The sequence below is a fragment of the Caenorhabditis briggsae genome (assembly GCF_000004555.2).
Source record: "Caenorhabditis briggsae complete genome, chrX, whole genome shotgun sequence".
Lineage (NCBI taxonomy): Eukaryota > Metazoa > Nematoda > Chromadorea > Rhabditida > Rhabditidae > Caenorhabditis > Caenorhabditis briggsae.
The window spans coordinates 563,105-585,869 of NC_013491.2; the positions used below are offsets into that span (position 1 = coordinate 563,105).

Here is a 22,765-nt window from a genome sequence, read left to right on the forward strand (position 1 = left end):
TCAACAACTGACGAAAATGTCTGAAAATAATTTTTTCTAAAACCTGAATAGAGATATCAATTTTTGTGCAGACTGTCAGAAAAGACTGTTTTAAGACTATTTAACGAGTTCCAACAAAACATTCTCAATTTATTTCTCAAATAAACATGAGATGTTCCGTTCACCAGGGTGGCTATCATTATGACGCGGTGTGCAGAGAGATTTTTGGTTACTGTAGTCCTAAAACACTTGACTGACACTTGATTCAGAGGACATTTAGGTTTTTGGAATGCTGAATCGAATGGCATTAGCCGTTTTTCTCCAGAATTTTCAGTTTTTTTGAAACCCTCAAAATATGGGGTGGTGCTATTATTATGACGCGCACTGTAGTTTGTCTCGACTAAAATATGGTCGTGGGGTGTCTAAAAAAATGTTTTTTGAAAAGTGAAATAATGATTAGGTCTTATTGTAGAACGTTTTTAGGCGCTATTTTGAACATTTTTTGTATTGGCACTATATTTACATTCATTTTTCCATCTTCCCTGGAAAAATTTCAATTTTTTGCAATAAAGCGACCATATTTTTGCAGGTGTGGGACCAGTCGGGACAAGTCGGGACAAACTATATCTCATATACCTTAAAAGTCCATAAACATGCAATATATGAAAAATCGGCCAGAAAAACAAGTTCGAATTTTTCTGTACAGCACTATTTCTGGTTCTGTCAGAGAATGTGTCTTAATGTTTAGTTTATATATATATATCAGTGAACATGGTCCAAAACCCAGAATCAGGAATCCGGAATTATGGATCCAGGAATTCAGATCCGTAATCCGGATATTTGGAATTCAGTATGCATGTTTAAGACCCTCTGTGTTTAAGGATCAGAATCTTGAGAACTCTTTGAGCTCAGATCTTCAACGGATTTATCAGAGCTCCAAAGTCCCCAAATTATTTTTTTTTCAGAGCATATTTTTTGTGGAACACTGTATTTTTATCTTCATGTTTCTGTATAGTCTTAGTGGCATATGCCCTTCAATCAGATCAATAAAAAATTTCGAAAAATACACGATGATGAATAATCCTATCAAAAAACTCAAGGATCACACTCGCGCTGACAAAACTCAAAAGAAAAAACCTCAATTGCAGCAACTACAGCAAAAAGGCCATGGGACCACTAAACTCCTATAGGACCATTAAAATCCAATGGGACCACTAAAATCCTAGGGGACCGCTGAAGTCCTATGGGACCACCAAAATCCTATAGGACCACTAAAATCCCATGGGACCACTAAACTCAGATAGAGCCAAAATGTTTTAAAGATACGGATGCAACACTCCTCATATAACGCAACAGTCGTACAACTGCACGTCTCAAAACTTGTATCATGCAAAGTTCAGAGGTTTAGTTTTTGTTTGGCTTTTTTATTCCATATATAGAAAGAAAAGTGATGTAATCTTTCCTATTTTGCAGGCTACGATAGCGATGGTAACCGGTTTCAGAGAATTTATGATTTTAATTGTGATATGAGCGACGTTGTGTCTACTACGCCTTCAGGAGACGTCTCCACAACACCTGCTAGGTTTTGTGAAAACGGAGGAATACTCTACAATTACACTGTAAGTTTAACAACTTGGAATGCTAAAATGTTTATTGAAAGACAGAAGGAATAGCTCAAGCCTTGTAAGAGGCGCGAGATGGGCATGGACAATATCCAGCATCTGGCCCTGGGGCGGCATCGGCACCACGCTCTCCTGGAACTCCGTTTTTTCCTGGGTGTCCTGGTGGTCCTGGTCGTCCAGCGTTTCCGTTCTTTCCAGCCTCTCCATCGTTTCCTGGAACTCCTGGGTTTCCAGCTGATCCAGCCTCTCCACGTGGTCCTGGTGGTCCTGGACGTCCTGGCTGTCCTGGTTTGTACTCGGTTCCTGGTTCGCCGCGTGGTCCTGGAGGTCCTGGACGTCCAGCAGATCCAACTCTTCCAGCGTCTCCTTGTGGTCCTGGTTCTCCGGCTCCTCCAACTGGCCCTGGTGATCCACGTCTTCCGTTTCCTCCGGCTGGTCCAGCAGATCCTGGTCCTCCTGGTGGCCCCTTTGGGCCTGGACGTCCTGGTGGACACTTGATGCATCCTCCGGGAATGTCGTGGGTGATGGCGACAATGACTCCTGGAGCTCCTGGCTTTCCATCGTCTCCGTCGTTTCCGGTGTTTCCCTTTGGTCCAGCCTCTCCTGGTGCTCCTGGTGGTCCGGATGGGCAGCCCTGGGATTTGGGTCCGCAGTTACACTGCTCAAATCCAGCTTGACGCGCGCTACGAGCTCCGAATAGAGTTTGGAAGGTTGGTGGAGAGTCGGAGCGTCCAGTTGGGTTGATATGCTTGCTAAGCATACGGGCCCAGGTGTCTTGGGTGATAGACTGAAAATTCGGAATGATTGAAAAACTTCTCGAAAAATGAACTAACTCTGAATTCAATCATGCCATCATGGAACTCGACTTGAAGCTCCTCGATCTCATTGAGAAGGTTTCCGATGGTGTAGAGGGAGGCGAGAACGCACACCAGAATGCCGCATGATCCTACCACGATGAGCTTGCCCATGTTGATGAACTGATGTCTTCTTCAGTTTCATGCTGTCTTTTTATAGCGGAAAATAAGAGAAAAGTGAAAGAAAAAAGTTACGCCTACTGAACCCAAAAAAATGGTTACACTGTAATGACACTTTTTGCGCGTTTGTTCCTTTCATCACTTCGGTTTTTTTCTGGTAAGGATATGCGAGGCAGCAAACAGTTTGAAGAGAATGAGAAATGCGGAAATGTCTCTCTTAAGTTTTCATATCGGTTTTCTTACCAAAATTGAAGAAAATAACAACGAGAGATACGCGTCTCCGTTAGAAATCGAAATTGTAATTATATAAAAGGTAATATCTTCTCAACCCATCTTTCAAAATGTTTGACGTCGTGAAATCAAAAAACAAAAATTTTGAAATAGGAATGAAAATTAAGAGAAAATTTGCTTTATGTGTATCAAACGGTGATGAATTCCGATACAAGTTTTGTAAATGATTTATATTTTGTTTCAATAATTGATATAAGAAAAGTTTCGAAAACTATTTACAGGGATGCTACTGTGGAGAATTTTTTTCGGGAGTCAACTGCGAAATACCGTTATGTTTGAATGGCGGAACCACAACCGGAAACAATGAAGGTTGCATTTGTGATATTGGATACAGTGGAGATCATTGTCAGCACATCTCGTGTCTTCAACTCGCTGATGACCAATTCGAAGAAGCGCAGAGTGCCATTGGCTTTGTGATAAGAGCATCAACTTCCATGAAATCTCAGTTGAATGAAATTTCTGCAACTGCTGATAAAATTGTCAACTTCTATGAACAACACTATCCAATTTTTTTCCAGAAATTTGTTTTGACTGTGGTTTCAAACAATGGTAATATTGATGCTGGAAACCTGGCAATAAGTGCTACTTTTGAGGTGTTACATTTTCTCACGACTATGATATTGGAGAGGACTTTGTCGCATCAATCCGAAGTTTGGCAACTCCTCCAACTGAAACAGAATGTGATGATGCTTTGATTTCGGGAATTTCGAAAACTTTAGACAACAACGCTTTTAAGAAATATCCAGTGAGTCCTATTCCCGGAATAATCCACATCTAAAACCAGCGAGATTACATCCGAACGTTGCGATTCTTTATCAAATTTACGCATGTTATTCAGAACTCACCCATATTTGTTTTCTCCGACGGAACATCAAACGACGATTTCACGGCAGCTGCCTATTTACTGGAACAGATCGTGAACAATCATCCCAAAATTTTCTTCATGATCACTGACTCGCCCAGTGGAAATTGCAACGTGGATGTCAGCACAAACACATTCGATCAGCTTCGTTCCATTTCACAACTGTCCCAAGGGCTTCTCATTCAAACAACCCTTTTCCAACTATCAGATGCCACTTTTTCAGTTGCTCAAGATCTGTGGCAATTTGATACCATTCTCACCAATGACTTGGAAGACTGCCGCAAAGCTCCTGTCTTCCAGCCATTTTTCGTTGATCAGTCGATAGATTTTCTGACACTTATAGCAACAGGATGTGAGTGTGAGACTCCTAACATCCTATTCAGTCCTAAATTTCAGCAAATCTCTCTCCCATTTTGACACTTCCTAACAACACTAAATTATCACCCCAATTGTTTTATTCAAACGGAGATTTTTATGTTTGGAGGACTGAAAAACCACCTGTTGGAGCTTACTTCGTACGTCTTTTGGTCCAACAACATAATCATAATCTCTGAAATTAAGTTGAACATAAACACTAACACAACTCACAACTCAATTTGTCAATACCGACTCATGGGAAGATCTACATACAGATTGTACACCTCAGTCACTGACAACATTTATACCGATGACACATACCACGCACCTGTCTACAGTAAGGTTTTGTTTTTAAGACACGTTCTCTGTAGAACTCAGGACTATTATCCATTGTACAGAAAAATTGAAACTTTTTTTCTGATTTTTCATATATTGCATGTTAATAAATTTCTAAAATACATGAGATATAGTTTGTCACGACTTATCCCACACCTGCAAAAATATGGTCGTGGGGTGTCTAAAAAAAATTTTTTTTCAAATGTGAAATAATGATAAGGTCTTATTGTAGAACGTTTTTAAGCACTATTTTGAACATTTTTGCACTGGCACTATATTTATATTCTTCCAACTTCTCTGGAAAAATTTCAATTTTTGCAAAAAAGCTATTTTTTTAACCAAAAAATGACCGTCCTGAAAAAAATTTCCATTTTTTTATAAAATTAAACATGAAATTTAGATTCTCCATTAAAAATACATTAGAAACTGTTTTGAGATAAAAGATAAACCTGAGCCCCTATGAGTTTTACGCCAAAATGTGTCCAAAAATGAGGTTTCACCATGTGGGGGAGTACATGGCAACAAAAATTCGACCAAAATCGACCCTCTCCAATTTTGTCCAAATTTTCACCAGATGTATTATTTTCAATGGGTAATATTCTGAAAAAGTTTCAGAATTCGTGCTCATCGTCTTTGTGCATTCTCAGAAGCACCAAAAAAGTGACAAAAATTGTGGGTTTCCAGTATAGCTTTTTTTCCAGTATTCCAGGTTTCCAGTATTCCAGTATAGCCCCCCGAAATATTCCAATATAACACCCCTGGCATAAATATTGGAATACACCCCCACCCACCATCTTTAATCAGGTGGGTGGGGGGTTCAAAAAATGTTTTTCCTGATTTTTTGCCTGAAGATCAAACGTACGCAGCCAAATTACCCATAGAAAAATATTTGTTATTTATCGATTTTGCACCGGTTTTTGTTAGTTTTCTTTAGATTTCCGCGTTTTTTCTACTTTTTGTTCAATTTTTCCTGATTTCTGGTTTATATTACCGTACATTTTTTGTCATTTTACAAAAGAAATAATTATTTAATGCCAGTCCCCAACAAAAAATAGGCTTAGGCAAAAACGGGTAGAAATGTTGAAGATTCCAAATAAATATAAGCTTAGCACCCTAAATCGGGTTATACCTTGAAAACAAGATGCATCTGGTGAAAATTTGAACAAAATCGGAGAGGGTCGATTTTGGTCGAATTTTTGTTGCCGCTCCCCCACATGGTGAAACCTCATTTTTGGGCACATTTTGGCCTGAAACTCATAGGGGGCTCAGGTTTATCTTTTATCTCAGAACAGTTTTAATGTGTTTTTTTGATGTAGAATCTAAATTTCATGTTTAATTTTATAAAATAATGATAATTTTTTCAGGACGGTCATTTTTTGGTCCAAAAAAATCTTTTTTTGCAAAAATTGAAATTTTTCCAGGGAAGAGGGAAGAATATAAACATAGTGCCAGTACAAAAAATGTTCAGAATAGTGCTTAAAAACGTTCTACAATAAAATCTTATTATTATTTCACTTTTGAAAAAAAATTTTTTTAGAACCCGCGACCATATTTTTGCAGGTGTGGGACAAGTCGGGACAAACTATATTTTATATACCTTAGAAGTTCATAAACATGCAATTTATGAAAAATCAGAAAGAAAAAACAAGTTTGAATTTTTCTGTACAGCACTATTTTTCGTTCTGTCAGAGAATGTGTCTTAAAGGAGGCCAGACATCAAAAAAAAAGTTGTTGAAATTTGTTGAACAAAAAGGGTTGAACTCATGACAGGCAGCTCAGGGGTACAGCGCCGCTACCCCCCTGAGCTACGGGGGCGCGAAGGCGCCTGCCGACCGATGGTCTACATGAAGGTGCAGATTAGGGAGCTCGTAGAAGGTGCAGATTAGGGAGCTCGACAAGAGGCAGAATCCTTGAGGGTGCACACAAAGAAATGAAAAAAAAAGTGAATCATTTTTCTAATATTCTCCCTAATCTGCACTCTGCACGTTGCTTTTTTTCACCTGTTTTTGACATATATTTTAAGAATGAGTGATTTTCGGTCTATCCTCCAAGAGAGTTTTCTTCCCGGCCCAAAATTCTAGATCGATTGATATAAAAATTCGCTTGCGGCTTCCCGGTCAATTTTCGAGACCTTGTCTCAAAATCAATTCAGTAGGATTTTCTGAACAAAATGTAGACTTCTTGTTATGAAAATGATCGCTAACATCTCTAGAATCTGTTTTTCATTGGAAAACCGAACTTAATTGCGAAAGAAGCTCGAACGAGGCGAAAATTTGAAATGTTACGTTTTTTCCGCACTTTTTCGTAGTTCAAAAAACGCTACGCCTTTCAAATTCTCAGGGCCCACTTTTTTAATTCGACAATACTCAAGGGCAATTTCAGAAACTACGTCTCACTTAGTAGCCAGAATGGATTCTCTATATCTGGATGACCCGCTAGACGCTACTTTTGAAGCAGTTGTGTGGTATAATGGTAATAAAAAACTTGAAAAACTAGACATCAATAATGCTATACAGATCCTCAAACTAGCCAGCGTCAACTTTTATATGCTTCTTCGGGAATTTGGAGAGATCAGTGCCTGTACGAAATGTATTTTGGAATGTATGCATGCCCTCAGCCGTATCTTTCGTTGTACATTAATGTAATATAAAAATCCAAAAATGTCTGAAAATTATCAATTTAACAATTTTCAGATTTATACAAGTGACGGATACGATCAGACCATTTTGAGAACAGCCACTTCTTATTGCTCAGCGACTATTCTAAATCCGGTGGACAGCACCTGCCTAAACGGTGGAGTCTATTATAACAACACGTGCCAATGTCCAACACATTTCACAGGAGATAAGTGCCAACAGGTTAGACGCAATTTAGACTATTTTTTGTCATTTACTGTAACTTTATATTGCTGTTATTTACACGTGAGTTCACGTTTGTATCTCAGATCGTATGCGAAAATGGTGGAAACGCTCTATTTGGATCATGTCAATGTCCAAGCGGTTTTAGTGGGCAATTTTGTGGAGTTACCAAATGTTACGAGTACAATGGATATGGTTTCTGGGGATTCAATCATAGAAGTCTGACTGTGATGATTCATGATTCTCTCACAACTCGCTCGACGCTTCGAACTTTGAATGATGTTGCTCCAAGAGTGATCAACGATATTCTCTACCAACATCCGAAATGGATATCTAATTATCAACTTGTGGAATTCAACAATACTGATCACATGCTTCTAGTTGATAGTCCCAGCGGCCAGGATTTGGTGACTGGGATTTCGACGTTTTATAATCAAAACCGTAATCACACTGGATATTCTTGTCTGGGTCTCAATTTTTATTCAACGCTTCTCGATACCATTTCTCATGACAAGTAAGATGGACGCTAAGGTATTTTTTAGAAAATTAAATTTCAGCATCCAATGGGGTGGCATAATCTACGTATTCCTTTACGGTCAACCTGCACAAGATTTAGATTCTTATGAAAAAATTCTACAAAGAATAGAAATCAACAAAATCCAGATCAACATTGTTCAGTCAAGTTTGAATCCATGCGGACAAGATATAGCAATTGATGGACTTTTGTCGTTGACTCAGTTTTCTGGAGGGTCTTTTATCACAGCTACAACTCCGAAAGCTGGAAACGTGTTCAGCCAAATTCCCACTCATTACATGTCAAATTTGGTGTATGAAAATATGGCGGAAGACTGCAATGACACCACTTTCTATGTGCCTATTGATGTAGGGACACAGTCATTCACAGCTTTAACACAAGGTTTGATGACAGCAGATCCACAATACATCCCACCAACGGGTAGAACTTTTTTTAATGAACGAATTCACCGTAAAAAATATTTACAGACTCTCTTTCCACAGTTACTAATGTGTTCAACGATCTCGGAACCAACGCTAGAATTGATCATATTGTAAGAGTTTGTGATGATGGTTGGACAGTCGATGGTAGTCATTGTTTCAAATTTTCATTCGAGGAAAAATCTTGGTATGCCGCCCTCGCGGATTGTCATGATGAACAGGCAGTGCTAACGGGAATATTCAACAAAGAAGAGCAAGATGGATTGAATGGTATGGTTTCTTCCAAATTAGAAATGTATCTTTTATGACACTTTGTTATTTAGTTGAAAAAATTGAAAATATCCCTTTTAGATAAAACCGACGAGGCACAATTTTGGATTGGTCTTAGTGATTTCTTGACGCCAGGACAGTGGGAGTGGGACACTTTGGATGCCAATCTCAATTTGACCCTTCAGGATACACAGTACACTAATTGGATGGCCGGACAACCTTCGGGAGACGCCAAGAAAAAGTAAGAATTGTGTGGAATTAGAGACTTGTTTTTAGCATAGAATATCTGACTCAATAATTTCAAAGTAAATGAGAAGTTTGAGCTGGGTGTCGAAATAATATAACAGAACTTATTAGCTTCAGTTGTGTTTTGGATTCCAACAAAGGGCTGGCGTCAAGTAGAGGATGGATGGCAGAAGACTGTACGAAGAGCCACTACTATGTCTGTCAGAAACACGCATGTAAGTTTTTTTCAGTCCCATTTCCTCACTAAAATTTTGAATTTCAGACAGCGCGGATTACACTGCTTCCGATCCGGAAATCAGTGAGTTTCTAACATGCCATCAGTGTCTATCAACCGTTTTGTACAGATCACCTCGCACGTGGAATCTGGAAAATTCGTGTTCAGGCCAAAGGATCGTGCAGCATTTCTGTGAGGTCCCAGTCAACAGTTCAAGTATCTACCAGATTCACAACTAACATTCACGACGATGTTGGGAAAGAGGAACCGAATAGATTCGCTGGTTATTCTTGCAAAATTGTAACAATTTCAGTTAAGATTTTTTAGATACTAATCGTCTGATGGTCTACACCTATGGAGTCAACAATCCATCCGGTGCAGAATATGCTCATTTCTACTATGACAATTTTACAATGCTAGAGGCCCAAACATTAAACCAACGAGATAATTGCATGTACAATTTCATTTCTACGCCATTCTCATGTCCCAATTTCTACTTTCAGATGTTGATCACAGGTGGAAAAATAGTTTTCAGATGAGACAAAAATACTGTTTTTCAGGAATCGATGACGCCGGATTCCTCTATCAAAGATAACACCTGCTGCATGTGTTGGTGGTGTTAATGAGAATTCTTGTACCAACGGAGGAGTTTACTATAAAGGAAAGTGTATCTGCACACCCAACTTCTATGGAGATTCTTGTGAATACGCTTACTGTCAAAATGGAGGTTATTTGTCAGCAGCTCTGAACGAATGTACTTGTCCAGCCAATTTTGGTGGCACTTTCTGTCAGATGCGTAAGTTTAAATAAAGTAAAGAATCTATATGAAAAAAAAACAATTTTAGCAATTTGTGACAGAAATCAACTAGACGTCCCTGCTATTGGAGATGTCCATCGCACATTTGTCGTTGTGTTAGATGGTTCGAACAATGGCGACATGAAGTCAGTTAATGATAACTTTGAGAAGACACTGAACGGCGTTCTAAGTTCAGTTTTGGTATGATTCAATTATTTTTCCAAGTCATATAATACTATTTTCAGGCACAAGATCCTTCTTGGTTTACCACTTTTGTTGGAGTTGTTTTCCGAGACGCCGAATCCACGAAGGCAATTCCACCTATTCCCTCAACTTCTAAAGTCTATAGTTCCACAAACATCACAGAGTTCGCATCAATGCTAGCTATTGAAATCAAAAACAACCAGTACACTGCCCAACAACAAAAACGAGACTTGTTCACCGGAATACTTCGATCAATCATCAACACTAACGTTGTTCCTGGCTCTAAAGTATTTGTCATCACTGCTGGAAATGCTGAAGATACGGTTGATCGTCAGACAGTTATTTCTGCTCTGGCTTTATCTCACTCTTCACTACACTTCCTTTTCATTGGAGATACGAAGCCACCAGGAGACGCTGTAAGCTACGATGATCCCACTGTTTACACAATGTTTGAAGCTGCTCATATCACTGGTGGCGCTTCATATCAGCTTTCTTCACCTGACGATCTTCAGAACACTTGGCTTTCAGTCCTTGCTAGTCTCCATCAGTCATATTATGTGGTCACTCATCAATTCAGGTTAGTTCGTTTAAATAATTTTTCGCAATGTCACTATAGTAGATTCAAATTCTTTGTTCCTCCAGAAAAAGGGTTTCGAATTCAAAAGTAGTTTTGACAAAAAGAAGGAAAGTTAGTTACTTTTGTTTCTGCCACTACTTTTCTCTTCTTCTAAATTATAAACCATTCATTTAATCAAAAAGCAAAAACAGTAGGTTCCACCGAGATTTGAACTCGGGTCGCAGGATTCAAAGTCCTGAGTGCTAACCGCTACACCATGGAACCGCACACTCCCTTCAGTGTGTTTTCCGATTGTATGCTGACGGGAAGAGAGGGGTAGAGAAAATTGTCCAGTGTGAATTTTTCTGTGTGCGATGTCTGGAAGAGGAGAAGAATGCATCGCATTTTTGGGGCGATATCTCGCAATCTAAGTCTAGTTATGAATAGCACAGAAGCAATATGTCTCTCAACGTTGACTTCTCGGGAACCGATAACATCTCATTCACTTCTATCTTTTTTATGAGCGGCAATAGTCGCAGTCGCCTCGCCACCGCTGCCCCGAGGCCTCTTTGGAACAGAAACGTTTAGCATTCATAGCGTTGAGAGACGCAGACCCAAATCGTTTTTGCCGGCAGCGGACGACGCAAGCAGGGTAAATATTTCCTGGAAGGAAAATGCAAGAAGCGCAGACATCCGCCCACAGAAAGCGCCTCACACAGGCAGCCTTCACGAGCGAGATATGACATTTTCTATGTTGTCCACAAAGAGAGACCAAGTGTGTGTGTGTGTGTGTGTGTGTGTGTGTGTGTGTGTGTGTGTGTGTGTGTGTGTGTGTGCTGGTGAGATCGCTGGTGAGAAAAAATATAGTGCTGGTGAGAAAAAAATATAGAGTTCAGCACTCCTTGGCTCATGATGAAAAGAATATGACTTTATTAGAACAAAACCAGAAGAGCAAAAAAAATGGGAAAGCAAAATTGAATGAACAGGAATGAAGGATTGATAACAAAAATTCAAAAAATCATTCACAAAAAATTAGGCTGAATTCCTTGATTTGAAGCCAAAATGCAATATTAATAAATTCAACACACTTTCAGCAATTGTTCCAACTACCAAGACTTTGTTCAATTAGATGCCAATGGAACCGAAATAATTATTGACATCTTTGCTCAATCTGCTCCAGAAATTGCAGTTTATGATACAGATAGTTCGATTTTTCGCAATTTATGTGGAAAACATGACAGAGAATTTCAGATAAGCAAGTAGATTCGTTCTCGATTGTCAACTCAAAAACGAATACTGTAAAAGCATTCAAGCAACCTGGAGATCAACCGGGAGTCTGGACAATTGATATAGATTATGGAATGAGCAATAGTGGACCATGTACAGTATGTTTTAGTTTGTTTCCAAAATAGTAGTGGATAATAGAAAAACGCTATGAAAATTATTAAAGGGGGACTCCGACCAAAAATTTGTATTGCATTAAAGGTGGGGGAACATGAAAAAAACAATGTTCTCGATATTCTGTCTAAATATGCCCCTCGAGGAGTTGAACTTGTAGGGGCGAAGATTGAGAGTGCGGCGCCGCTACCGACTTAGCCACGCGGGTAAAGAGAAAGCGGCCGCCCGATTGCATACATAAAGGCGAGGACGACAGCTGTACGCAGAGTGACATTAAGCGTTGTACACCGTCACGGTAGAATGCATACCCTAGCTACAAAAATCCTACGAAAAATCTCCTGTCCCCCCACCTTTAAAATATCTCTGATGATATGTATTTTCCGAATATTATATCGAAAACATTCAAAAAAAATTCGTTCTCCCCGAAAGACGCCGTTAAAAACATAAAATTAAAGAAAAAAAAAGATGCCGCCGAGGGACGAGGATTTGAATTGCCGCGCGATGAGAAAACTAGTTTACGGCCATGGAAAACTTTTCCACGCATTATTGATTTTTGCAATTTCAGATTTTTTAGCTTTCATCTTTTTTCTTTCTGTTTTTTCTTTCGAAAACTTAGAATTTCGCACAAAACTTGATTAATGTATATGCGAAATACACAAAAAATCAATGATCTCGGCCTAAAATTGACTTTAAAAAAATTTTTTTGCATTTCCATTACATTCCGACCATCGAAAAAAACCCGGATAACAGCCAAAATCTCTGAAATTTTTCAAATATATAGCACATTCTGTCATCAGAAGTCTCGGAGTGACCTCTTGTCCGCAACACTATTTTTTTTTCGAAATGCATGTGTAAGAATGCATCTTTGTTCCTTATCGTTTCCGATTCTAAAAAAAAATTTCAGCCGGACAACGGCAATTTTCATGAGGAAATTATTGCTTTTTTGTGTATTTCGCATATACATTAATCAAATTTTGTGCTCTCTATAACGTTGTTTTTCGAAGAGTTTTCCATGGCCGTGAACTAGTTTTTTTCATCGCGCGGCAATTCAAATCCTCCTCCCTCGGCGGCATCTTTTTTTTGCGAATTTTATGTTTTTAACGGCGTTTTTCGTGGAGAACAATTTTTTTTGATTTTTTTCGATATAATATTTGGAAAATACATATCATCAGAGACATTTTAATGCAATAAAAATTTTTGGTCGGAGTCCCCCTTTAAACGGCGAAAAACATCAATACCAATTGTCTCAGCTCAATTTACGGTCCCAATCAAAGCTTGAAGTCGACCTTGGCTTCACACAAGACGTCGGAACAGACGGTGGGTACCATGACGGAGGAGCTGTTTTGTATCCCAGAGGAGGGGACTTCAAAAACGCAATTGTTGCTGACATTTCATCTGGAGCCATTTTGAGTTACGCTCAAATTTATGATTTGGCAGAAACTCGGATAGCGTGGGCTAGTCCATTGATAAAGAGAGATGGATGTGCCTATCCATATGTGTCGGCGAATACCTTCCAATGCTATAAAAATCAATTTGTTGTTGATCTGGATGGAATCGATTTTGAAGGACATCCATTCAGAAGAACGTTTACGATACATTGTGATGGTGAAATTAGACCACCTGGTAAGCTTGAATTATTTAATATGCGAAAACGACGATTTCAGTGACCGCACCACCAGCCCCATCCACTCAAATAATCACAACTGCTTCATGGACAACTCCAAAACCGTGTGATGCATCCACTGCCAAAATGGACATCATCATAGCGTTCGACTCTTCTGATACCATTTCACAAGAAATGTACTATTCTGTGAGTTGATTTAAAAATCTTTCTCCAAACAAATTGATGATATGTAGACAATCGGAGCTGTCAAAAAAATTGGTAATTCAATAACCATCGGACAAGACAAATCCCGGATAATTGTTGGAACATACGACGCTACATCACATTTCAATGGGAACCTGAATACCATCGATAGCTTCGATAGATATCAAGAAAAAATAGCTGACCTTTTCAGTTTGGGATACACTGGAATCAACGGAAACAATGTTCAATCGTGAGATCTAAAAATTGTTTTTTAAAATTATTTTTAAACTGTGCTTGTTTAGCGTTCTTGACTTCATTATTGTTGAAAATAGCACCGCCCCATTACGCCAAGCTCCGGTTAGAAAATTGCTTATCCTTTTGAGTTCACAAGGATGGGATCAAGGAAACTTTGTGGAGGGAAAAGAGCAAGGGTTCCAGGATCCTACAAATTCTGCTCAGTCTCTTCAGAAGGTAATTTATCAGTTTTTCGCTCTTCAATTTCCCTATTTTATAGATTGGTCTTGAAACGTTTGCGATTGGCCTTGGAAATACTGCAAACATGTCTCAATTATCTGCCATAGCGAAATGCTCTACAAAAGTTATGAGTGAGAGTGCTCTCTATAACGTAGTTTTTCAAATAATTTCAAATATATGTGGAACCAATCCAGTCTGCTGATTTTATCAATCGATAATAAATGTTGTGTTTATTTCAAATACACGAAACTTTTTTGTGTAATTTTTCCTGCAATCCTCTTTGATCAAATATTCTGGCACTTGTCGATTAACATAAACTTTTTTTTGTAGAATAATTTCAAGGAAAAATGCAAAGGAATGGTGGTTCAAACGCATTAGCTATGCAAATTCGACTACAAACCACTTACTTTTTTGAGAAAACCAGCGACGGAAAATAAAAAAAAGTATTTGTTTTTGCTAAACCTACTAAAGCCGAAAAAGGATTTCATGAGGAGACAAATCCCTCACACGGAAAACATTTTATATGCTTTCAATTAAATCTCCGCCAAAAATTATGTGATAGATAATGCTGACCTGTAAAAAAACATGTTTCTTGTGTGGAACGCATGCGTCTAAAAAACGCCGTGAAAAGCTTCTTAAAGCTCTATCTGAATTTAGTGGCACCATGCCATTTTAGTGGTCCCATAGGATTTAGTGGTCCCATAGGATTTTAATTGTCCCATGGGATTTTAGTGGTCCTATGGGATTTTAATGGTCCCATAGGAGTTTAGTAATCACATGGAATTTTTTGCTGTCCTTGCTGCAATTGAAGTTTTTTCTTGTAAATTTTGTCAGCGCGAGTGTGATTCTTGAGTTTTTTGATAAAATTATTATTCATCACGTGTTTTCTGAACTTTTTTCATTGATCTGTTCGAAGGGCATATACCACTAACACTATACGCAAAAATCAGAATAGAAACACAGTGCTACATAAAAAAATATATATGACTCGGAAAAATGAAATTTTGGAGATTTTGGAGCTGTAATGAATTTGTTTGAAGCTCTGAACTTGGATAGTTTTAAAGATTCCGATCCCTATACACAGAGACCCTGATACATGATACTGAATTCCAGATTCCGCATTTCCGGAGTACGGTATCCGAATTTCTGGATTCAGAGTTCAGGATTTCGGATTCACAATTTTGGATCATGTGTACTGATTTATGTAAACTTAATACATATCAGATGATTCACTCCAGATTCTGTAAAAACAATTTTTTCTGAGCCTTACACTTATTTCTCAAGTTCCAATAAATATACTTATTAATGTCCGGATTCTGCTTTACGTGTTTTTAATGGTCTAGATAACTGGAATTTCATGTTTTGAAATCGGTACATTTGAATTCAATCAGAGAGATTATTCAATCTGGAATTCAGTATCATGTATGAGAGTCTCTGTATATAGGGGTCGGAATCTTAAAAACTATCCGCTTCAAACAAATTCATTACAGCTCCAAAATCTCCAAAATTTCATTTTTCAGAGTCGAAATATATTTTTGTTGAGCACTGTATTTCTTTTCTGATGTTTCTGCATAGTGTTAGTGATACATGCCCTTCAAGATCAATGAAAAAAGTTCAGAAAACACATGATGAATAATAATTTGGCTCTATTCTAGTTTAGAGGTCCCAAAAAAAATTAGAGGTCCCAAAAAATAGAGGTCCCAAAAAAAATTAGAGGTCCCAAAAAAAAATAGAGGTCCCAAAAAAAAATAGAGGTCCCAAAAAAAAATTAGAGGTCCCAAAAAATTAGAGGTCCCAAAAAAAATTAGAGGTTCCAAAGAATTAGAGGTCCCAAAGCAAAGTGTGGTATTCTCAAATTTTGTTAACTAGTAAAATGTTTATGTTAACTAGTAAAATGTTTATCAGGATATCAGCAACATTTTACTAGTTAGCCACTTTTTGATATCTTTCACAGAAAATGAGATATATAGGCTCAAAGTGGACGATCCGGGTGTCGTTCTATTAGAGGTTTTACGGTATCTGGAAAATTATTCTCGAGAAGAGAGTTTGATTTTTAACTTACTTCAAATGCTGATTCATCGACTTTTATTTCCATTTCAATCTTACTGGCTTCTTTTAATGGTACGAAACGGATATCTTGGGTGTCCCAGAATCCTTGGTCCTCATTGGATATGAAGGTATTATATACAATCATCTGAAAACGAGTCTCTTGTGGAATGCTCAACCACCTGCTTCAAGAAGGCACCCGATATCTACACCAAGCCGGACAACTAACCGAAACCGCTCTGGACATTTGAGAGGAAGAAACAAGGATGAAGACGAAATAGAAAACCGATCCCATTCTTCATCTGATACTTCGTCAGGCTCTGAACAAACGTCAAGCTCGGGTACTTGTTAAATACATCAATTAACCCTAATTTTTCATATCAGACGATGAACTTGAGCACAGCGCACATCAACCTACTAACGGTCTCCTGTTGAATGCTCAACCACCTGCTTCAAGAAGGCACCCAATATCTACACCAAGCCGGACAACTAACCGAAACCGCTCTGGACATTTGAGAGGAAGAAACAATGCAGGCTCTATCCAACGAAGACGAAAAAGTCCTGAAAACTCTCCTGTGAGTACTAGTGTTCGTGGAACATCTCGCGGCAGATCCAGAAGTCGTGGTGGAAGACTCCATCAATCAACACCGTCATCGCTTTCTCAGAATTCCCTAAACCGCACTATTGCAGTTTCTGCGACAGAAAGTGATTCGCCTCCTTATCCAGTTTCAGGACGCACATCTTCTGCATCATCTACTGGGACATCTCGTAAAACTAGTCGCCGTATAAATAATGGAGCAGATGTTGGCACAAATCAACGAAGTCAACTTGTGGGAAATCTCGTGGAAGTAGGGGCCCTCGTTTGGGACTTCGTGGATCGGCTTGTGGAAAAGTTTCTTCTACCACTCTTGGAAAAAATACTGCAGAAAATAACAACCGGCGTGGTTCGACACAAAATACCGGAGCCGCTGGACGATCAGTTCCGGGAAGAGGGAGACCTCGTGGAAGAGCTCGCGGAAGTGTACCAATTCGTGGTCAGCGAATGAAGAAAGATTAATAAAACGTTAAACAAAATGTTCTTAACAAAATTTGAATTGAAAAAAAAACTTGAATCTCTGTTCAGCCAAAAATTTTGTTCACCCAAACTTTGATTTGAGAATACCGCACTTTGCTTTCGGAGCTCTAATTTTTTGGTACCTCTAATTTTTTGGGACCCCTTTTTTTTTGGGACCTCTATTTTTTTTTGGGACCTCTATTTTTTTTGGGAGCTCTATTTTTTTTGGGACCTCTAATTTTTTTTGGGACCTCTAATTTTTTTTGGGACCTCTAAACTAGAATAGAGCCAATAATTTTATCAAAAAACTCAAGAATCACACTCGCGCTGACAAAATTTACAAGACAAAACTTCATTTGCAGCGACGACAGCAAAAAATGCCATGGGACCACTAAACTCCTATGTGACCATTAAAATCCCATGGGACCACTAAAATCCCATAGGCCCACTAAAATCCTATGGGACCACTAAAGTCCTATAGGACCACTAAAATCTTATGGGACCACTACTACCCCATGGGACCACTAAATTCAGATAGAGCCCTTCTTAGTCTCTCATCGCACTTTTCCACTTCATAGCGAAAACATTCACAGCTCTGTGATATTTTTCAATTAAATCAATGTTTGCAGTTTAAACTCTGCTGTGAAAGTAATTAGATTTTTCTAATTGAAAACAAAGCTGTAGAATTCAATATTTTGTTTCTTCATTTTTCAGAACAACTTCACACATTTGTTTACTCAGAAATGTTCAGTAGACAACTTGAAAAAAAGTTTTAACGGCGATACAAAGAACGATAGAACAGTGATCTTGGGAAAGAAGGGAAACTGCCGTATGATTGTTGTTGGATGCAAAACCCTTCGTGGCAGAGGTGTCCTGGAGCACACGGAACTTTTGGTCCGCAGAAGTCGTAAATGGAGACTTTTGACTCGGATGGTAGAGCGATCATTGCTTGGGAGATGTTCGAAAAAAAGGCAGCAATCTGAAATTTAACTTCAATGACACAGTCGAAAGACATGTTATGACTTACCAATAAAAGTTTGACAAACATTCTGTCAAAAGTAGAAGAAGTCGAGGAAATCAAAAATCTGAGTGAGTCCTTGAAAGGGGGGGGGGCAGGAGTGAAAGAATAAAATGGAAATAAGGAATTGGCAGTCGAGGCGTGACAGATTCAGAATTTTTTCCAACTTTTGACGAAAGAGGTTGTGGGAAATGTTATGAGAGAGTATGGACGAGAGTGAGGGAATTCAACAACAAAAAATTAGGACCAAGATGAAAAACCGTGAGGTTCCATAAAACTATTCGATCAAAAAATGTGCATTTCCTGCTGTTGTGCTCATTCATCCGTTCTGGCATTACAGTTTAAAGGAACACAATGAGTCACAAAAAATATATTTGTGTTATTTTTTCATGAGGAAACATGGGGAGAAATTTGTTTTTCACAAGAAAATTTTGCATGCACAATATCTTTCGAAAAATCCAAAATGTCAAACCGTATCCTTGATTATTTTGTATTTTATAGTATGGTATGGACGAAAATTCGCTTAGAAATACGAGATCAAGAAACTCAAAATTCCCGGAATGAAAAATTTATAGGAATAATACGGAAGCTTGCAAGGGAACGTTTTAAAAAAAAGCTTTGGGAATTTGCTGAAAACTTCAGTACCTATAGTTTGACACCTCCTCTACACGATGACAAAAAAATCTAGGTCCCATTCCCATCAGAAAGCTGAAAATTTTCGTCTGAAAGTTTGAGCCCGATTTTGGCGCGCCTTTCTCCTCTCTCCTATACGCCCTCCGCGTGAGAAGAAAATATCGGCTGTGTGGTGTTGTGGTAAGAGGGTGATTCATTATGAGTGACTATTGTGGTTCGAACCCCACTCCGGTAAAACTTTTTTTTTCGAAACGAATCCCCGATATTCATTTTGGTCCTTTAGATAACAAATTTTATTTTTTCATGAATTTCCAAGTTTTTTGAATTCCAAAAACAAGGCTTGAAATTTTCAAGGAATTTTGAAACGATTTTTCGACAGACATTATTCTATCGCACGAAAAACAAATTTTTTGACTGTAGATATTGGTCCATCTTGTTCTTTTTGAAGTTGAACCCTTCTAAATAGATCACATATACGATTTTTATATATTTCTGTACGTTTATATTGATTTTAAGCAATATTTGAGTAATTAGGACTTTCCAAAGTTCTAGCAGTAATCATATTTTGAGAAATATAAGAGGTGATAGTTTCCGAAAATTTTCGAAAAAATGTTTTTTTGAAATTGTTGGAAAACTTATTCAGATGATAGGAAAATGTTTAAAAATGAGTTTCACATTTGAAAAACCCATGGAAAACGACTTTTAAAGCTCGAAAAATGCGCAGTATGGAAAAAAACGAGCCGCTAAAGCATTCAAGTTGTCTTTTTCCTAATCCTTAAAATTGAAATCAGATGATTTTGTTACCACTTCTAACATGGAGTATGATAGTTTTCGAGATATTAGTAGTCAATAGTTACTTCTCCACTTTCAACATTTCATTAATTATGTATCATATTCAAATATAAATGAACATATATCATTATTAAATAATAAATATTTAAATGTATCTTATAACAAATGAAGATTTAACGAGCCGCGACAGTTCAGAGAGGTAAAATGCTAGACCCAAGAAGTAACATTACACATTCGGTTTGACACGCTATCTGCTTGCTTGCATTGTAATGAAGCACGCCTGAGTTACAATCCTTCTTAGCAACAGTGATTGTTGTCAAGGATGTCCATGGATGCTTTCTGATCAAAACCAGTGTGTGAAGTCATGACAACACTTCTACGAATCTCGAGCACATTATTCTATCATGGGAGTTTGAATTGAAACTGAAAAAAAACAAAAAATAATACATCTAATTTGGAAGGTAAAAAAGGACTGTTCAGAAAATTTACGAAACGAAGTGCGATGAAATAAAATGAAACCTCTCGTTTTGTTTTTGTTTCAGACTTGTCGGAACCCTGATCTCGTTGGAATCATTACTAATAACCATAGTTGCAAAATCTCGGGCCAGCCCGGCCCTTTTGGACGGATCTTGGACAGCTTTTGGTCAAAAGTTGCCCACTGGTAGCAGTGAACGGACACTGGTCGGATTTTGGTCGGAAGTTCAAAGTGTTGAAACGAAATGGCGGTGTGCAACTTTCGACCAAAAGCTGATTAAGTGGGATGGTCGGACGTTGTACGGATCTTGGCCGGAATTTGAAGGCGTTGCGTGTAATGCGGCACGTGCTTTTCTCATTCTAAATTTGTTTTCCGGACTATTTTTTGTCGTTTTCCTTAAAAACCTTGATTTTCATACTTGTGAAATTTCGGCCCGGCCCGGCCCGCCCGGGCCGAGAGAAAATTTTCAGGGCCCGGCCCGGCCCGGCGGCCCGGCAGAAAAAAAAAATTTTTTGAAAAATGAATTTTTGTTTTTGAATTTTGTTTTTGTTTTTGAAAATGAATTTATTGATTTTTAGAATGTATTGAAAAATAACTCGAAGAAAAAAAACACTGAATACCTTTTTTCGAAACAATGATTCAACTTTTCGCTCAAGATTTTGAAGTTCGCGGTAAACTTCCGGGCCGACCGGGCCTCCCGGGCCGGGCCGGGCCGGGCCGGGCCGGTGAAATTCGTGTTTCGGCCCGGCCCGGCCCGGCCCTTCACAAGTATGTTGATTTTTAACTGTCATTCTAATTATCAAAGTAGTTTTTTTCAGACAAATACGTCGGAGACAATCGGAGATAATGTTTTTGAAAGGAAAGTCAAAGATTTATCAGGTAATTTTTTCTCTGGACGTTTGTCATAGAAATTTAAGTTTTCAGATAACTAAAATACTTGGCAATTTTTGAAAGCCAATTGCTGGGAGGACATCGCAAAGGACAGGTTCTTCTATTTATTCAAAAAAAAGGCAAGTGAAAAAATGTGGACTAAGTTCAGGTTTACCAATTTGTTCAAGTTTTTCGAATGTTTACATGAAAATTTCGTACTTTGCGCTTGTTTCCATAAAAATGCATCACTTTGAAAAAAATTAGGTCGTTTTTTGCATGAACAACTCTATTTTAACTGTTTAAAGGGGGACTCCGGTCAATTTTTTATTGCATCAAAATGTGTTAAAATGTATCTATTTTCAGAATATTTTTGCAAAAAAATTCGAAAAAAATCCGAAATCCCCAAAAACGCCTTTGAAAAGGAAAAAAATTCAAAAAAAGATGCCGCCGAGGGACGAGGATTTTCAGTGAGAAACCTAGGCCACGCGAGCGGGGCGACTTTCTTACCGGACAATTTTTCCGGATTTGTTTCGCTTTTATCTCCGACAGGTAAAAAATGTTAAAAAACACTGTCGGCCAGTTGAAAATAATGCTCTCAGGCGCCGCGGCCTAGGCTTCTCACTGCGCGGGAATTCAAATCCTCGTCTCTCGGCGGCACCTTTTTTTGAATTTGTTTCGTTTTCAACATCGTTTTTCGGGGGTTTCGGATTTCTTTTGAATTTTTTCACAATAATATTAGGAAAATAGATAACTTTTAACACATTTTCATACAATAAAAATTTTTGGTCGGAGTCCTCCTTTAATATAACGCTATTCAGCTTGTTTTAGATTTTTCAGGCTTACAAGGAAAGTGTTTTCAGACAGTGTTTGAGAATTTCTTGAAAATTAGTACACATATACTTTCGGATATAATCAATAACGAGACGACTTTTTTTCGTGCCCCTCGGTAACTGGAAGATGAAAAAACGCGTCTGAAATTTCACCTCTGTTAAAGCATTAAAAGCGTGAGCGCGATCTTCCCCTTTCTTATACACAGTGTGGAAGAAGTGAGGAACAGCGAGTGTGATGTAGTGGTGAAGAGGGATGGTGAGAACTGACAAGTGTTAGTTCGATCTCTTTTTCCCCGATTTGTTTTCTGCTTTTTTTTCTGATCTTGCTGGAAATCTCAAGTGTGTCAAAACCTTTAGAAAAAATTTCCATTCAGATTTTTATCAATTTTGGAAAAAAAAATATTTTTGACTTGTTTCAAAAAAAAACCCAAGAAATTAATTAAAAAATTTTCTTAAAGAACTGCTGGACCACCCAGATTTGCTTAGTTTGGATGCGGAACAGTAATAAATTAGTCAGAAATTACGTAAACCTATGTTTTTACAAGATTTGAGAGCTACTGGGTGATTACCGAAGGCCTACGATCCATCCAAGTTTTGAAAGAAAGCACATATTTGTGATTTCGAAACATATTTAGAATACCAAATTTCATGAAAAAACTCATTTCATCGGTTCTCTACGTTTAGAAATCATTTTAGCACATTTGATTTTTCAAAAAATTGTAAAAATTTCCAACGAGGGCGACTTTTTTCAAAAACAATTTTTTTTTGAAAAATGAGGCTACTTCTCAGATTGTAGAAAAACCTTCAAAAGTACGATTTACATTCGAGAAACTCCGAACAACTGTTATT

The 22,765-nt window shown here is 38.1% G+C and overlaps 5 protein-coding genes and 1 non-coding gene across 6 annotated transcripts; 3 read left to right on the forward strand and 3 right to left on the reverse strand.

Annotated features, from left to right (window-relative positions):
* Positions 1 to 1,653: 1,653 nt before the first annotated feature.
* On the reverse strand, positions 1,654 to 2,569 carry Cbr-col-19 (the record flags this gene model as incomplete). The annotated part of the gene is made up of 2 exons (XM_002643244.1): positions 1,654 to 2,388; positions 2,435 to 2,569. The coding sequence occupies 2 exons, from the start codon at positions 2,567 to 2,569 to the stop codon at positions 1,654 to 1,656; spliced, it is 870 nt and encodes a 289-aa protein (XP_002643290.1).
* A 488-nt stretch (positions 2,570 to 3,057) lies between these two features.
* On the forward strand, positions 3,058 to 6,895 carry CBG08167 (the record flags this gene model as incomplete). The annotated part of the gene is given in 6 exon segments (XM_002643245.1): positions 3,058 to 3,415; positions 3,460 to 3,611; positions 3,705 to 4,112; positions 4,118 to 4,243; positions 4,290 to 4,422; positions 6,804 to 6,895. Coding segments are annotated over 6 exon segments (1,269 nt in total), but the record flags the coding sequence as incomplete, so codon positions are not given.
* Positions 6,896 to 7,509: 614 nt separating this feature from the next.
* CBG08168 lies at positions 7,510 to 14,400 on the forward strand (the record flags this gene model as incomplete). Its single annotated transcript, XM_002643246.1, is given in 19 exon segments — positions 7,510 to 7,793; positions 7,837 to 8,234; positions 8,282 to 8,503; positions 8,585 to 8,744; positions 8,867 to 8,964; positions 9,012 to 9,047; positions 9,094 to 9,246; positions 9,291 to 9,479; positions 9,524 to 9,555; positions 9,558 to 9,759; positions 9,809 to 9,960; positions 10,005 to 10,540; positions 11,614 to 11,723; positions 11,771 to 11,904; positions 13,168 to 13,540; positions 13,582 to 13,727; positions 13,775 to 13,974; positions 14,027 to 14,195; positions 14,239 to 14,400. Coding segments are annotated over 19 exon segments (3,756 nt in total).
* Positions 10,733 to 10,804, reverse strand: CBG28745. The gene has a single exon. It is a non-coding gene (tRNA).
* A 1,359-nt stretch (positions 14,401 to 15,759) lies between the features above and the next one.
* Positions 15,760 to 17,290, forward strand: CBG08169 (the record flags this gene model as incomplete). Its single annotated transcript, XM_002643247.2, has 3 exons — positions 15,760 to 15,772; positions 16,349 to 16,585; positions 16,629 to 17,290. The coding sequence occupies 3 exons, from the start codon at positions 15,760 to 15,762 to the stop codon at positions 17,288 to 17,290; spliced, it is 912 nt and encodes a 303-aa protein (XP_002643293.2).
* A 780-nt stretch (positions 17,291 to 18,070) lies between these two features.
* CBG08170 lies at positions 18,071 to 18,346 on the reverse strand (the record flags this gene model as incomplete). Its single annotated transcript, XM_002643248.2, has 2 exons — positions 18,071 to 18,277; positions 18,326 to 18,346. The coding sequence occupies 2 exons, from the start codon at positions 18,344 to 18,346 to the stop codon at positions 18,071 to 18,073; spliced, it is 228 nt and encodes a 75-aa protein (XP_002643294.2).
* Between the last annotated feature and the right edge of the window lie 4,419 nt (positions 18,347 to 22,765).